Source organism: Dasypus novemcinctus, chromosome 7, assembly GCF_030445035.2.
Source record: "Dasypus novemcinctus isolate mDasNov1 chromosome 7, mDasNov1.1.hap2, whole genome shotgun sequence".
Lineage (NCBI taxonomy): Eukaryota > Metazoa > Chordata > Mammalia > Cingulata > Dasypodidae > Dasypus > Dasypus novemcinctus.
Genome location: NC_080679.1, coordinates 86861034 through 86878072, shown reverse-complemented (window position 1 = coordinate 86878072; position 17039 = coordinate 86861034). Strand labels below are relative to the sequence as shown.

General features: G+C 34.2%; 1 protein-coding gene across 3 annotated transcripts in view; it reads right to left on the bottom strand.

Annotated features, from left to right (window-relative positions):
* IFIH1 (interferon induced with helicase C domain 1) overlaps nt 1-17039 on the bottom strand; it is a 62925-nt gene that overhangs the window by 31100 nt on the left and 14786 nt on the right. For all 3 annotated transcript variants that reach the window (XM_004464401.5, XM_004464403.5, XM_004464402.5), the window contains 2 exons: nt 7637-7741; nt 1819-2039 (listed from right to left, as the gene is read on the bottom strand). In XM_004464401.5, the coding sequence (XP_004464458.1) occupies nt 1819-2039; nt 7637-7741 (326 nt within the window). The remainder of the gene's footprint in view (nt 1-1818; nt 2040-7636; nt 7742-17039) is intronic.

Here is a 17039-nt window from a genome sequence, read left to right as displayed (position 1 = left end):
AAGTCTTCACTTTGTATAATCACAGAAGGAAGAATCCTAACTAATGAGTGAGGATTCTAGAGAAACAGATTTTGATGAATACATGTAGAGCTTTCTAACAATGTCAGTTCTTCAAAGAATGGACCAGGTTGCCTTGTTAAAAGGGGGTTGTCTCTGATATTAGAAGTTAACCCAAAGAAATGAACGAACCACTCTGCCATGGAAGGAAGGCTCCTTCCAACTCTAATACTCTATGACCCTGGGATCAGATAAGGGAAATAAAGAAAGCAGTTGAATCAAAAATAACTCCTAGGTTTCGAGGCTGGGTGTGTTGGAGGAGATGGTACAACAAAGAGACAAATACATTGGTAAGGAGAGCCCTACGGAAAAGAAGATGATGAGGCTGAGTTTAAAGAAATGGCAGAAGGTTCAACTGGAATAAAAAATGTCAGCTTATGTGGCCTCAAATTCAATTAACTTTATTCTTCTTTCTGGACCTGGCACTTAAAATGCTGTTCATAGGTTAAGGAATAAATAAGTTTCATTTATTATAAGGGTGGGAAGGAAGAAGTATGTGAGAAAGACCTACTATTTACTGAGTATATTTACTAGGCTTTATGTATATTATCTAATTAAAACTTCAGAACAACTTCATGGAGTAGTTATTTTTGTGTTCACTCTACAAATGAGGAAACTAAAGGGAAAAGGTAGGAATTTGTCCAAGGTCAAACTACTGGGTAGTAGAAAAGTATACAAATCTAGGCTTCCTTTATTATAAAAGATAACATTCTATATAGATAAATTATAAGAAAGATTATTGACAAATCAATTCTAATATATCACCATTACCAGCATGAAAAAGAAATACAACTTAAAGAAATAAAGCCATTCTTATAGCGGGCATGCAAATGTAAAGGAGAGTTCTTTACCCTTTCTGATAAATACCAAATGCACTTGGCACTACAATTCAGAGTATGTTTCTTTTGTTTTGAAAAAGAGGTTGCAATGAAAACTTGTAGTATAATACAAATCCAAAAAATATAGGAAAGTTGTATAGTCTATTACCATATGTTCTGTAAAAGGAACAGATGAAAATTTAGCTACCAGAAATAATAGTAAAGAGTGTTTCTGGACATGGAAAAATATACTCCATTTTATTCTCTAAAATAGTAAAGATTATTATTTACAAATATGTAAATGAATAAATTATTTTTTTCCGAATAAAGCTCGAATAACAAGCTTTTGTTTTCCTGCAATAGAGACTTATATCCTATGTTTATGAAGATGGCCTTTGATACTTCAAGATATGAGTTATCAAAGAAAAACCTCAATTGAATTTATTATAAATGCTATATATATTTAACCTTTGAAAATTGATTATGTGTTTAACTTGATATAGATAAGTCAAATAGTCATTTAATTATCTCTTTATTTTCAAACCAAAGTATATTCTGCATAGATTAGACTTTGTTGCCTTTGACTTAAGGGACAATGGATACAGAGATTCTAAAGAACAATATTTGATCCCAGATCGCAGTAATATTTTGGGATCATTCATGTTCCTGCATAATGATAACTTATATTGGTACCAGTTAACCTTAATGACTACCTTTATCTATACTCTCTACACATAAAATTGCAGACCTTTGATTTAATGTTCTGATTTTATGGAAAAATTCAGTTTTAAAGGCTGATAGCTATTATGTATAACTAGAAAAACAAAGATTAAAGATAAAATGAATCTAATATGATCTATTGTTACAAAGGTTGTTATAAAATGTTTCAGAATAATATAATGGAAATGATCAAATAATGTTATACTAGGTGTCATGTGAATACCTTATTGACAAGGACCATTACTTTTCCAGGTTCAGATGCTTTGTTCTTCTTGTCCAAGTGATCCTTGGCAATGTAAACAGCCACTCTGGTTTTCCCACTTCCTGTAGGGATGCATATGATGATATTCTTCCCTTCCAAGGCTGGTTTGGCAACTTCCATTTGGTAAGATCTGAGCTGCAATTCTGGCTCAGGGGATGCTCTTTCTGCCTTATTCTCTTCATCTGAATAAGGAGAAGAAAAATAAGAGAAGGGCTCACAAAATAGGTAACACCAGAAGTCTGAAACTGAACATAGACCTCTTGTGGTTTAATTCCTGTACACATGTAATACCAACTGGGCATTAGCAAAACGTGGGGCTCTTTTCATGGAGTGGGCATTATGGTTCTTAGTGAGTTAGATGTTCCATTTCCTTCCTGATAATTACGCCTTGTTTCTCTCAGGCCTTCTCCTTACAAACTCAGAAGGATCTGGGAAAGTAGGAACAACTAACCCTCTTTGTTCTGTACTCTCCTTACTTTTTTAATAGGAAGAAGGTATCATACCTGATACTTTCATTGGTAAAATCTGACAAAGAAAAACTAAAGGGAAACGGACTTTGGCCCAGTGGTTAGGGCGTCCGTCTACCATATGGGAGGTCCGCGGTTCATATCCCGGGCCTCCTTGACCCATGTGGAGCTGGCCATGCGCAGCGCTGATGCGCGCAAGCAGTGCTGTGCCACGCAGGGGTGTCCCCCGCGTGGGGGAGCCCCACGCGCAAGGAGTGCGCCCGTGAGAAAAGCCGCCCAGCGTGAAAAGAGAGAGCAGCCTGCCCAGGAATGGCGCCGCCCACACTTCCCGAGCTGCTGACAACAACAGAAGCGGACAAAGAAACAAGACGCAGCAAATAAACACCAAGAACAGACAACCAGGGGAGGGGGGGAAATTAAATAAATAAATAAATCTTTTAAAAAAAAAAAAAAAGAAAAACTAAATATAAATACATATTTAAATATATATAGGATATGTATATATATTACATAAAAAATACATATACTACCACATGACTATATATGTTTATATTACATTACATAGCACATATATTATGCATAGATAGTATTTTAATTAGTTGTGATATGTGCATGTATGTATGTAAAAGGGAAAAAAGCACCTAATTTAAAATTTTTATCTAAAATTGAGTCCTTTTTCCTATTTGAGTTAACCAGATTAGAGAGAAGTGATATTTACAAAGTGGGTGATAATTGGAAGGTTTTTACTGAAAGCTGGAAAACAATTTTGTTGGTCTAAACTAAAATGTGACTAATTTAGTAATTTATTTTAAATTGTAACCTTTAACATTTCCTTTTTTGTCTGCATGTTTTCATAAACATTTTCCTGAAATCCAAAGCACAATATATTTAAAATATTTCCAATTAGCTTAGATGAATAATTAAATATTTGCTTCCTAATCCATTTTATTCTTATCCTTTAAATTTCCTAAAGTACTGACAAAATAGTTAATAAAATATATTCATTTTATGAACATTATATAATATGACCATAACATACCCTGGTTTAAAGATAATAGTTTTTGTTTAGAAATGACCCTATTTACTTATATTAGCCAGGGGGGAAAGATCTAGAGATATATCACTTGTAATGCAGAATGCAATAAAACGAATATTACGCCAAGTTAAAAGTCCATCTTACGCTTTACATCATCACAAGAAAAATAAAATCACAATACTTATTAGTATTTCATCTCACATGAGTGCTCCTTCTCCTGTCAATTATGGCAATAAAGCTGAACTAACATAATCCCATTAACGTCAAAAAAATTGATGATGTTTCCATTTCAGCAACTGGCTGATTCTATTTCAGTGGGTTTTAACTTGTGATAGTACTATCTGAACGGGTAAGAAAATTTACACCAAATATCACTCAGAAAGAGTCATCAACTAACCTGACAGGAAGTTTGCCTTCTGTACGGATGAGTAAAGACAGATGCAATACATTTAAGCTATCACTGGATCATCTGCTGACTCATTTATTATGATTTTCATGAAAAGTTCATTTGCAATCATCAGCATTTAAAAATTTACATTTGAGAGTTCTCTTTCCATGCTTTCTTGAACTTTACAGCAATTATAATTCATTTCCTTTTATATTTATGTAAGGTTCAAATATATTTAAGAACATTATTACTCACCTGATAAGTAATTTTATAGACTATTGAAACCTAGTATTCCACCTAAATCAAGAGTATTTATCACTTAATTTTTCCAAAAAGAGCCAAAATATGTGTGAAGGAAGATGTATTTTACATGGTGTCTAACATCAAGATATGAACATTTACTTTTGCTACTTTTCTATTTGACTTAGGAAATCTGTTAAATGATACCAGCAAGTACTTTCGTTTTATTTCATCCTAGGTACATTTTTGCACAGACTGAAAAATGAAATGAAATGCTGCTTTCCTCACAAGAGTTGCATGTACTTTTTAATAACCATTTCCCCCTTATGTCTCTCATGTCTCGACTATATCCTTGGGTAACAAAAATTAAAAAGAGAAACACATAGCAATTTTCTAAGTCTCCTTCCCAGGAACCTAAAACCAAGATAAATGAGTAAAATATCATACCACTCACTCATATTAGATGTTTATTGTACTATTAATTAGGAAAAGTTAGAATACTAAAAGATCTATTGTGTTCAAACTTTAATTCTAGAACCAAAGTCATGAACTTTTACTGGCATTTAACTGATCATGTACCAGAAATTGATTCTGCAATAGATACTAGGTATAAATACCATGCTTTGCATAAGAATACAGCCCTGGTCCTCAGGGGTTTCTAAGTCTAGAATATTATAAGCTGCCACTAAAAATAGCTGGCTAGATAGATAGATGGGTAGCTCAATAACTGTTCATATTTGGGCATTCCTGTCAAGTGTAGGAGCCTTGATGGGTAGCCCTACATTTAAAGGAGAAAAACAGAGTGGATATGAAAAAACATGAAAGTTGGATTCAATGTGAGAATAGCATCCAAAGAAAAAGAGCTGAGTGAGTGCTAAATATTCAGCCTGATTCTTGCCTTATCACATCCTCTGACACAGGGCTGGAAGAATCTAAGTACATTAAGAATGAAAAGAGAATTTTCTCTGTCACTGGAAGGAGAGAAATGGGCTGGTGTCACCAAGCCAGGAGCCAATTTCCTTTGTAAAAGAAATGCTTGGGGTTTTGTTGGTTTATTGCTTATTTGTTTTTGGCTCTTTCTGAAAAGTGGAGAAAATTAAATACAACAATGAAAATAGTATTTAAAATGGGCACAGGTTTTGAAGACCATTGTGCCTTCCTTCTAAAACAAATATTAAGACTTAAAAATTTTCTTGTACCATATAAATGGTCAAAAATGCAATAAAATAGGGTCTAAATAATCATATTCGATTGGAACTACACCAAGTGGCAAAATTCATTCTCACATTGATTTTGACAGCTGAGTTATTCTTGGAGAGAAAAGGTCTGTCACTGCATGTGTTTGAAATTGACAAAGTATTCCTTTACCTGTGGTATGTAACCATGGAAAAATATGCCATTCCAACTGGACAAACATTAATAGGCATTATCTCAAAATAGTAAGGAAACACTTTCTACATATCAGGCCAATGTGCATTGCCAAAAACATTGCCACTTTGTGAAAAGCAGCACAGCTCTCTGAAAATGGGAAGCAGGGGGGAAAACCTTCTTATAAGCATTATTAAAATATTTAAATTTTAAAAGCAAAACCAAATTATGTTTTATGATGGCATAAAACTTCAACAAAGTAACATTTTGTTATCATATTGGGTAATGCCCTTGTTCCTGAGAGCCCAGTATATGACTCTGAAGGACAAAAGTCTTTTTGCTGTCAACTGCAAAGTTTAAAATATATCCCACAATGTAATGCTTTTCAGTAATCCAATATGTGTTTGGCATTCATGGATTTATCTAAACTTCTTTTGGAATTGATTTCTTCTTCAGTCAATACCATGCACTGGAGGATAATGAATTTCATAATTTTATAATATCAGAATTTTACTAAACAGTATGCACTGACCCATCTGAACTTCAAGGGTTGCCACTTGAAAATATGTTTGTCTTGGAAAATGTATATGCATTTGAAAGCATATTTGCTTTTTAAAAGTACACTGCATTCGAATTTATCACGTCTTTCATGCTACATTGAAGAATAAATATCATTTTCATGCTACATTGAAGACTAAAAATCAGCAAATCATATTTGCTAACAGCTCTAAATTGGCAAAATGTCATGCACATAGAGAATTCACATTACATTTTAGTGAATGAATGCATATTTTTTAAAAGCCCTAACTTAGACAAACAAAAATTAGGATAAGGTCTAGAAGCTAAAGACATTAAACATTAGCTAGGGAATATTTTCAGTTCTAGCATGAATAGTATTTAATAATTTAAATAATTTAATTATTCAATTGAACAATATAACAATTTAATACATGCATGCAAAACACAAATCCTCTTCACAAAATTAAGTCCATGGCAAGAATTTAATAAATACTGACTGAACTGAATGAAAATCAACTAACTCTTTTTAGTTAAAATTAATATTATGACTGACATTTGGTGAATTGAGTTTCTTCAACCAACTTGGTTGAAGGGATTTCAAGAGTACATATCTATGCATATACTGTAAGAAAAGAATATATAACTAGAAGAGCCCATATGACCCTGTTTGGGAAGCTTTTAGAACAGATGACCATCTTTATGTAAATTACTTTTCCCCTTTAGGCCTATTCTAGATCTAAATTTCTGTAATTCTTCTGAAAATGCAGAATAGCCTGAAGTACACAATATTTTCTAAGTGTTTTCTACAATCCAACCACAGTTCAAATGAAGCATAAAGTATATTGTATCTTAATTTGTCAGTGTTACATGGCAGTGCAGAGCATTTTTTCATGGTTGTTATAATTTGTTATTTTTAATTAGAAGTAGTTCAAACATGCAGATAAATATAGACTCTTTTATAACAGGCACCTATTACTCAAATTAAAAAGATGTAAACATTTTACCTCCATAGTGATCACAGAAATACATGAGAAAACAAAGAAAGAAACAATTTGAAAGCCATCAGACGGACAAAAATTTGGACCTTTTATTACAGAAAGTATTGCTAAGGGCGTGGGGCATTGAGAACAGGAACATTCATTTATTCCTGGGGATATAGATCAGAATGGAGAGCAATTTAGGAAATACCTAGCAAAGTACTTTTTAGTGACCAAAATATTTTGCCAACTCTAATCATATGCAAGCAGTATTTATAAGAATTGGAACTCTTTTAACTGTATGTGTAATTTCCACTTCTTCATTTTAGGAGGGATTCTTCTTATGTGCAGCAATCTACAGAGTCACATTCATCTTATTATCAGCAATATTAATTTCTTATTTGAAATGTGTTTTAATAAAAACACAGGGTTTGAGAAAAAATATACAAAACTGAATACTGAATTTAAAGGCAGTCAGAATAATTGAGACAGATCTCATAAATAGATAGATGGCATGATGCTACGGAATGTGGAACATGCTGGACCAAAAAGATATGTCCAGGATCAAAATCAGATCAACATCTGAGAGTCTGATTCTAAAAGACTTTTGTAAGTTGTACTTCTAAAAGACCTGAATGGCAAAGTTCCAAAACTACTTCACAGTAGAAAAGAATTGCTTTAATTGCATAAATACATTAGGGAGGGTATGAACAGCCCCCATGCTTTCCACTATATGGTGTCTTATTTCACACTTTTTAAGGTTTACACAACAGTTAGGCAGTACCTGAATCACTTCCCATGGTGCCTGAATCACTGCCCATGTTGCTGTTATGTCCAAGGCTTTCATCTAAGCAGCTGACACTTCCTTCTGCCAAACTTGTGTCTGATTCTGCAAAGGAAAACATTTTAAAATATTTTAAAAATATTTCTGAGAATAAACGTATTTTAACTGCACACCTCTACAGCACACAGTACATACAGTTCAGTGGAAGGAGGAAAGGCACACTCAGACAATTATGAATAAAAGGTAAGAGTTTCTGGCAGGCTACATTTAAAAATCACTATGGATGAGCAGCTGCAGGGTAGTGAGTCAAACACACATTACCTCCCTAAAGTACTATGTGTCCAATATGAGAGCAAGTGCAAATTTGTGGGGATTTATAGGTTTGGTGGTCCCCCTCCATGTGCATTTTGCCCAAAAAAGAAAAGTTAGGTTTGAGAATATCTTTTGCATAAAATGCATTAGATAGAGCTCTTTGAGTTATTTTTCTGTAGAATGACAGGTGGTTAATAGAGCACATGAATGTTATGAAAACAATAGTTCAGTGATAAACATATATTTAAAATCTCAAAAATAAACTGCTTTTCATGAGATGATATCATTAAAGCATGGCTTCACAGTTGTACTAGAAGCTTGTGTGAAGTCGGACATATTTTTTTTCTGTACTATAATTAAACTAAGCCTCCATCAAAGAGGTACAGCTGAAATGAATGACAAGTGCACATCCTTCACCTATCACACAATTCTGTTTTCAGTATTCAGCATCAATTCCTTGTGAAAATCTTCTTGCCCTCAGAGGAAGAATTCACTCAAAGTTTTTGTTGTTGTTGTTCTGTTGTTGTAGTTGTTTGTTTGTTTTTGCAAGGACTTAATCCCCTCCTTAAGGCTAAGAAATATTGTTAAATTGGTAAAAATAAATTAAAGATGATGACAAATACTGGCTTTAGAATGTGGAAAACTTGGGAAACTTACTATAGACTTTGCTCTGAGCCTAAGTCCTTCTTATTTAAAACTGAGCTAATACCACTTACCTCACAGGATTTGACAGTCATTAAATATTAAGTACAATAAGCTGCTAAAAGCAGCTTAATTACTGGTGATTAGAAAATGAAATAAAAATCAAGTAGTTGGTATATTACTAGAGCAGGAGTTTGATTTAGTAATGCTTTTCTTGCAATTAATATTCCATATATTTATACTTATTAGATAATTATTATATCATACTAAAGTTCTCCAAAGCACTAAATAAATTTTATTAAAATAGATGTTGACTACTAAAACTAGTCTGAGTATCATACATTTAGCTTTAGAAGTGGAAATGGATGAAAAACAGCCATGGACCATGTTATCAGAAAGTTTTCTGGAAGGAGATGATATACAACTCCTCAAAACTTTAAGTATCTCGCTTTTTTAACTAGTTATTTTTTAGGTCAGTTTTTACATAACATAAAAAAGACACTCTATTAAATGTGCAGTTATATAGTATGTATAGATAGATATATACATATATTTGTTGAGTCTGACAAATGTGTACCGTTTTATAACCACCATCACAATCAAAACTAGTATATTTCCATCATCCCAAAACTTCCTTCGTACATTTTGTAGTCAAATCCTTCCTGCTATCCCCTGGCAACCACTGATTTGGTTTCTATTGTTACAGTTTTGCCTTTTCCAGAATGTCACATAAATGGATTCATGCAACACATAGCCTGTATGTCTGGCTTCTTTAACTTAGCATTAAGACTTTTGAGATTCATCTGTGCTGCTATGTGTATCAGTAATTTGTTAAATTTTGTTGCTGGCTAGGATTCCATTGAGTATCTCTGTGACATCTATTAAATACCTACCAGTTGGAATAAGCCTATTTAGTTTAGAAGGTATGATGGAATTACAGCCATTGCCAATCAAATATGTAAAATATCTCACAAACGCTGAAAGAAAGCTGACATGAAATTTGTAGAAAAAAATCTCAATGGACATAAATACTGTTTAAGTATATTAGTACAACATAAATATACTAATGTGAAAATACTGTGCTTATCAGTTGTCATAGATTAGCTCTAAAACTCAGATTTGAGGAATCCCTTATGATCACACGGGAAAACCTGTATATCTCACTGAGAGAGTTTAAATATGGCACTTTGCAATTCCCAGAGGTATGCCTTGTTAGAAGCTCAGAGGCGAGTGTGGGATAGAACTGTCAAGTAGAAGAGCGTTTTGGGCAGATGCACTGATGAAAAGAGAATATGATTTGTAAGGAAAAGGCAAGGTGTAAAATGAGATGGGGAATATGTCATTGCAAGGATAACTCTAGACCTAGAAATACAGACCAAGATTTCTGAGACAAAAAAAGTGAATTTTTTTTTTTGTTGTATGAAAGCGATTTTTATTTGTTATGTTAAGCATAGTATTGAGAACTGAAGACAACACCAAAATTACTGAAAAATACTGACAAGCATTATCTAAAATCTAACACTGTTCCACTAATTAATACAAATAGAAATTATATTTGATTTTCATTTCATTTTCTAATCATTAACAGTTAAACCACATTCTTAAATCTACTCCGTGTTTATATGAAGTCAAGATTTTCCTCAAGCTTTGTTCTAACAAACATAGGATTTGGGGGAGCTATTTTATGCAATGTGCACAAATAATTCTTGAATATTAAAGAAAGTTTCCACCAGTAATAGAGTGTTATTACTCAATTTCATTATCTGCATTATTTTGATTTAACAAACAAATCTGCAATATGCCAGGAAGACACTGAATTCAGTGTGTTCACAGATATAATGTAAATTACATTTTAAGCTCTCTACATCATATGTGGTAGATACCATTATCACCTCAATTTTATAGGTGAGAAACCAAGGCTCAGAGAAGTTAAATGATTTATTCAGTTCATATAGCAAAAATATGGTGAAGCTAGGAGCCCCGGATTTCAGAATTCCAACATTCCAGTGCTCCTTCCTCAACATCAAGCATGGCTGATGATCTGCGTGAAGTTTTGTAAACACGCAAACAATCCTGCATCCATAATGTTAAGAGAAATAAAAGGTTTGATTTTTTAAAATGGCATACAGACATTTTCACGGTAATGCCAAATTGTCTATTATTCTTGAAACATGCTTATCTTCCCAATGAAGAAAAAAATTTGAGAGATGATTTAATTTTACTGATTTCATTTTGATAAGACTTCCATTAACTTTGCATTTAAGCATTCACACTTACTTTAAAACTTTTTTCTGCACACAAATAAAAAGAAGCACTTCCATTCTCATTGAAAAAAATTGCAATAATTCTGTTAGAAATTACTATGAAAATGAAAGTCACCTTAGAGCTCTTTGCCATTTTAAGGGTATATAAATCTCATTTCTCCACCTGAAAAATGTTTGTTTCCTGGGCAGCAAATCCTTATGCATTTTGTTATTTTTGTGTGTTCACAGAAATAGAAGTTATAAAGCAAATAACTTTAAAAATAAAAGGAAATAAATCGTATATTCCATAATGTTGAAAATGCCTTCCGCAGAGATCTTCCTCCTTTATTCACTTAAAAATTACATGATGCATGCAAACAAAAAGTGAGATCCAGAAAGGGATGCCAAAATTAAACCAACCTATTGAGTTTATAAGCCTGGAATTCCTGCAATTGATCTAAGTAAGATTATCTTGTGTTGTTCTTTATACTTTTCAACAGATGTCAATGTGGACTTACATTCTAATGAATAAAGTCATGTGTCTATAATTTTAAAATAGTTCTGATAAAATAGGTCAATTGGAGGCAGCGTGTTGCTGTGAAAAGAACATGTGTTAAGGAGTCATAGATCAGGCTTTAAATCTGAGTTCGCTGCTAATAAGTGACTAAACCTTTTTTAAAAAAAATTTAATATAAATAGTTTCTTTCTCATTTATTGTGAGAATGATTCCATTAGAACAAGGAAATGAATCAATCTTGGAGAGAATGAAGTCTTACATTCCAATGAAGTTGCTACTCTAAGAGATTCTGAATATTGAGATTATGTTGTATAATAAATTAACTTTTATATAGGTGTCATGTCCTCGAGGGAAACTATCAAAGCTAGCTAGGGAAACAGTTTAGAAAATGGTAATAATTTCTTACAGTTAAGAAAAAGCAGTTATTCATACCAGACAACTGGAGTGAAGGAAAATTATATGCATCCAGTTAAGAGATAGGATTTTCTGTAAAAATTCTGAAAACTACCCCAAAAAGTACCATTTTGCTTACAATGATACAGACCATAAACCATGTAAAAAAAAAAAAAAAAAAAAAAAGATGCTTTGTTTTAAAATCACATCTTGAAAATTTTATTAATAAAGCAGAATTATGAACAGGCATCCAAAAATTTTAATATTTAACATACCTGGACTTTAAATCCTTTAAAATATTTTTAAACCATTTTGAAACCAAAAAAAAACCAACTTCTTTTTGAAAGACTTTTTAGATTCATTGCAATGTAAAGTATGCCCTCTGCTGGAAAATGCTTTTATAACAGTTGGTTGACAAGTATATTGTGCATTGAAAGAGCTAAGCTTAATTATTTAGATAAGATAAAAATTGGTTTTTACTTCTATTTCTGACTGGTAGTATCCCTCCAATTTGCAGCCTAGACGCATTTCTCACTCCACCAAATCTCTCTCCTTGCCTCAGTCTCTCACACAGCCCCCTTCCCCCCAAAGCAGTTTTGCATTACAGCAGGAAACAAGGCAAAGAGAAAGGGGCTCGTGCTTGCTGAGAAAGCAAAGCATCTCCAGCCTCTGTTCTTCTGAGAGTTAGTGTTTACCAAGTCAAATAATCAAATTTGACTTTCCATGGCAGTTTTCTGTTCATTTTAATTCTGACCTTGTGACAGATTTTGCCTCTTTAGCCGTCCCCACCTTCCCTGGTTTCACAGCCCTCACAAGTCTGGAATGCCCAAACTACCTCTAATGGTTCAAGTACATGTCTACGTGGTAACATACACATACAGACTGCGTGGGCTCCCTCAGGGGGCTCACTTTCATACTAATAATAAAACACCTTTCTTTTTTATGTGTTATTCCCCATCTTTTTCAAGAGGAAAGAGATCACTTTATTTTCAGCTCTATGTATATGGATCTACATACACACACACACGCTCACATTTTGGTCTGTCAGAGTTTGTTCTCCGTGCCAGGGAACATGTGTTCCCACAGAATGGAGAGAAGCCACCTCCACCCACCTTGCACATTCTCTCCTGGATTCAAGCTTCTAGGAAATGAGTTCCCCAAAGAGAAAAATCACTTTCCTAGATCCAAAGGCCCACATGGCTATCCATGGAGCTTCTCTCATTCTGTTAATAGAATTTCTACCATTGAAATGTTTCGGCCAGAAGTAAGTTCAAGTAGTGTATAACGGTGCTGGCTTAAGTTGTATCATCCATGCCCTTTAGCCTCTGGACTTGGGTCCCAACATAGAAAGACAGTGTTAAAGTTCAGGGGTGAGGATAACCACAGCCACCAGAATAACCCACTCATTCACTGGCAGGCATGGGGTCAGTTATGAGCTCTTAGCCAGACGACCACATGGGATGTAAGTCTTGGCAATAGCAAGGTTTAGGGATTGCAGAGGAGGAGATGAGCTGGAAATCTCCTTGGCTGGTGGACACCCCTCAGGAGGGCTATTCATGTTTCAAGCTGACTTAAGCAGACATGAGGAATACAGGGAGAGAGGTACATTTGAGAGTGTCCTGATAAACGTTTAACAACCAACTCTTTGAAGGGTGTGGAAGCCCTGATTTATAAGTGTTTACTGACTCCCACAGTGTAAATATTCCCACTATGGCAGATTTCAGGCTCAGATATCACTGAGTGGAGGTCAGGAAAGATGGGCAGATGACGCGTCTCTTGCAAGCCTGTACAAGCCAGCCCTCCTGACCAACTGGATACATTCCTCTAATTAAAGACTCTCCTACAAATACAATCTGACATGATCAGACATAATATTTTGCATCTGTACCAGTGTTTCACAATTATCCAAATGATGAATGATAAACTTTTAAAAATATTTGGAAGGGGGGGCTTCGGAAAAGCATCTGTAACGATTGTAGCTCCACGAACCCATCACCCCTCATTGATCTTGCAAGCCTTATGCCCCACCTCCACATATGCTTCCCTCTAATCAAACTGTTTCTCTAAACACACTTTGATCTTTCTATATTGCTTTCCTATCCTTTTTGATGTTCTTGCAACCTGGAGTGCTACGCCTGATTCCAAATCCAACTAGGTCCTTCTAGGCTCAGACGCAATGTTTTAAATTCCTCCTCTGGTCAACCTTGTCTCATCAGTCCTCCTCTTTTCACAAGACTTCTTTCCTCATCCTTTATTTCCATCGCTCTTGTACCTCTTTTGCTAAAGAAAGATTACTGTTTCCCTTTGGGACGTATGACTTACTTCCTTGACCCAGCTTATAAACTCTTTGGGAATGAGGGCAAAGCCTTAGTAGTTGGGAACTTCAATAACACGACCTAACACTCTTCTTTTTCCCCCTACTCTGGTTTCTAGTCCTCAGTCACACCCTAAAATAAAGAGGTGGCAAGGACTCATTATCAAGTTAAAATTAAAATCATTGCTTTTTGTTAAAACTATGCTAAAAAAGCCTTAATTATGCAGCCATAAAGGGAATTCATGGAGATAAATCCAGCATGTATTATTTTACACTAGGGAGATTTCTTTCTATCAAGATACGTATGCCGTCTCTCCCAAGATTTAAAGATAATCCTCTAAAACTATTATGTAATTACAAGTCATGTAACTGACGGAGATGCTGCATTGTAAGTTTTGAATAACAAACCTATGCTGTCCTTTAACAAATACAAATATCAGTATCAGCATCAGGAAGTACCCCCCTCTCTCTTTCCTGGCTCAAATTAATATCTGTTTTTTGGATTGCCTCAACAGTATCATGAGTTCCCAACAATGAATGATAACTAAATTTAGAAAAAATATGAAAGTAAAGTAGAGCTTTCTCAAGTAAAATCAATCCTGAAACAATATGGGTGATTCTGATAGGATATTATTGTATCCTACTATATCGATTATATTTCCCACTAAGATCTCAAATGCTATTGCATTTACTTCTAAAAAATCTAGAATTAGATTTCTAGAGGTAAGGGTATAGAATTTTTTCTGGGCCTCATGCAAGGATAAATTTTGTGACAATTTTACAAAAAGCAGTATAGACCAAATCTAAGATTGGACTTTGGTCTATAAAAAGGCAAAACAAAACAACAACAACAAAAAGTGCTGTAACAGATTGGGCCAGGGAGAAGGAGGCTGTTTTGTAAAGGTCAATTTTTAAACCCCTCCTACAGAACATGATCTATGCAAAAATATATCCACAATATATTCCAAAGCATAATGTCACCGGATAAACCTAAGGAGTGGAACATATGGGGAAATATGAAAAAGAAGGTATTAAAGTCTGAAAACAAGCAGGTTGGTAAGCTCATTAGCTAGGGTGGAATTTTAAAATCTTCACGTGAACGAATATATAAATCAAAATATACACATGCATTCACAGTCATGCGCACTGGCACTGTTTAGTCACACGTGGCACTCACTGTTACATTATAATGTTCCACACTGAACAGTGGAATTCTATTCTCTTTGTAAATGTAAAAGCGCCCTCTGCTGGCAAATGTGAGGTATTTGTATTCTGTAGTTAAGTCCCAAAAAAGGAGAGGCAACAAAGAATGCTACAAGATGTCTAGGGGATTTTCTGCTTTATGTGGCACAAAAGTAACTTTATCCCTAATACAACAAATTTTATTTAGTTTGAAATCTCATTGACTTTGTTTTTATTTTATTATAAAACATGAATTAATAAAATAGTGTAAGAAAAGGACAATGTAAAATAACTACTCATTTGTTTTGACAAAGGAATAGTAGCAGATAGATAAAAATGACTGTAAAACTAATTTTACTGTAAGCCTATATAATTAAAATAATTCAGATAATTATTTATTTCCTATAATTAAAATCTTTTTAATAGGAAAAATGTATGTAGGTTTTAATTGTGTCCCCCTGGCATGTTCCAGGGAAGTGTGGTCTAGAGAAAAACCAAGGTTTTTTGGATTTTTGTTACAAGATGACCAGTGATTTCAGAAAGCTTACTTATTCTTGGTCTACTATATATTTTAATAGTAGTACTCTTATTTGTTCTTGGCCTACTGTATGTTTTTTTCTTTTAATGCTCTCTTCTTTCATAGCACGTGCCATGAGTCCTGCTTTATAGTTACTACTGTTTCACTGACACTCCATCCTCCATGGAACAGAAGCTGTATGTTATGTCCCCACTGTATTTATGGAACTGAACACAGTGCCTGCCATGTGAGAGGAATTTGATCAATACTTGTTAAATGAAAGAAATTAAGGGAAGTGTGGAAAGAGGGAGAGAAAGAGGGAGGGAAGGGAGGAATTTAGGAGAGAAAAATCTTTCTGTCCCCTAAGGCCATTATTAGTACCCAGATTTTTTCACAGGATGCATCTTTAAGTTTAATATTACATAATAAAGAAAGAAAAAAAAGTTTGTGCTCTAATTTTGTCTGCTTTGAGACTCAGAATCCTCCATAGATAAACTACAGGCTGATGTGATGCATTAGTCTGGCAACCTTTGATGAAACACCCTCATTTGAGAGGTAGGAACAGACCACCTTCCCAGCCTCAATCCTATCAGCAATTGTTTCTAGTATGAATTTAGAAAATGCTAGCTACTCACAGTTGTGTCAGTGTTTAATAAACAAAGGGAGTTAATTAAAACACGAAGACCCCACATCAAGGTGCTGCATCTTGGCCTTCCTATAGAATTATGACTTCTGAAGGAAAGCACAAATGCTCAAATGAAAAAAAAAAATGAGAATTTTTTTAGAATTCAAGGTTTAAAAGTTTTGCCATTCTATACATTCGAACCCTCTGCTCAAAATGTGTTCCAGGACCAGCAGCAGCAGCAGCATTTGGAGCTTGTGACAAGTCCTGGATCTCAGGTCCCACCCAGGACCTACTGAGTGAGAATCTGCATTTCAGCAAGACCCTCTCCCCTACAGGATTCATCTACACATTAAAGTTTCAGAAGCTTTTGCATTAAAACAAAAAACAAAACAACTCTCTAATCAGGGCTAAAAAGCAAGCAAACCATAAAAATATCGGTGCCATTTATGATAAAGGATTGATATCCTAAATATTGAAATATTCATATAAATCAGCAAGACGAAAATAAGTACCCCAATAGAAAAATTTATAAGCAAGTAACAAGAAAATAAACTTGTTTAGAGCTTTTTATGTCTTTCATTATGTGTAATGAAATGTGTTTTATTAGAAATCTGAAAATTCAACTCAAATAAAATACCATGTTTAATAATCATCAAAT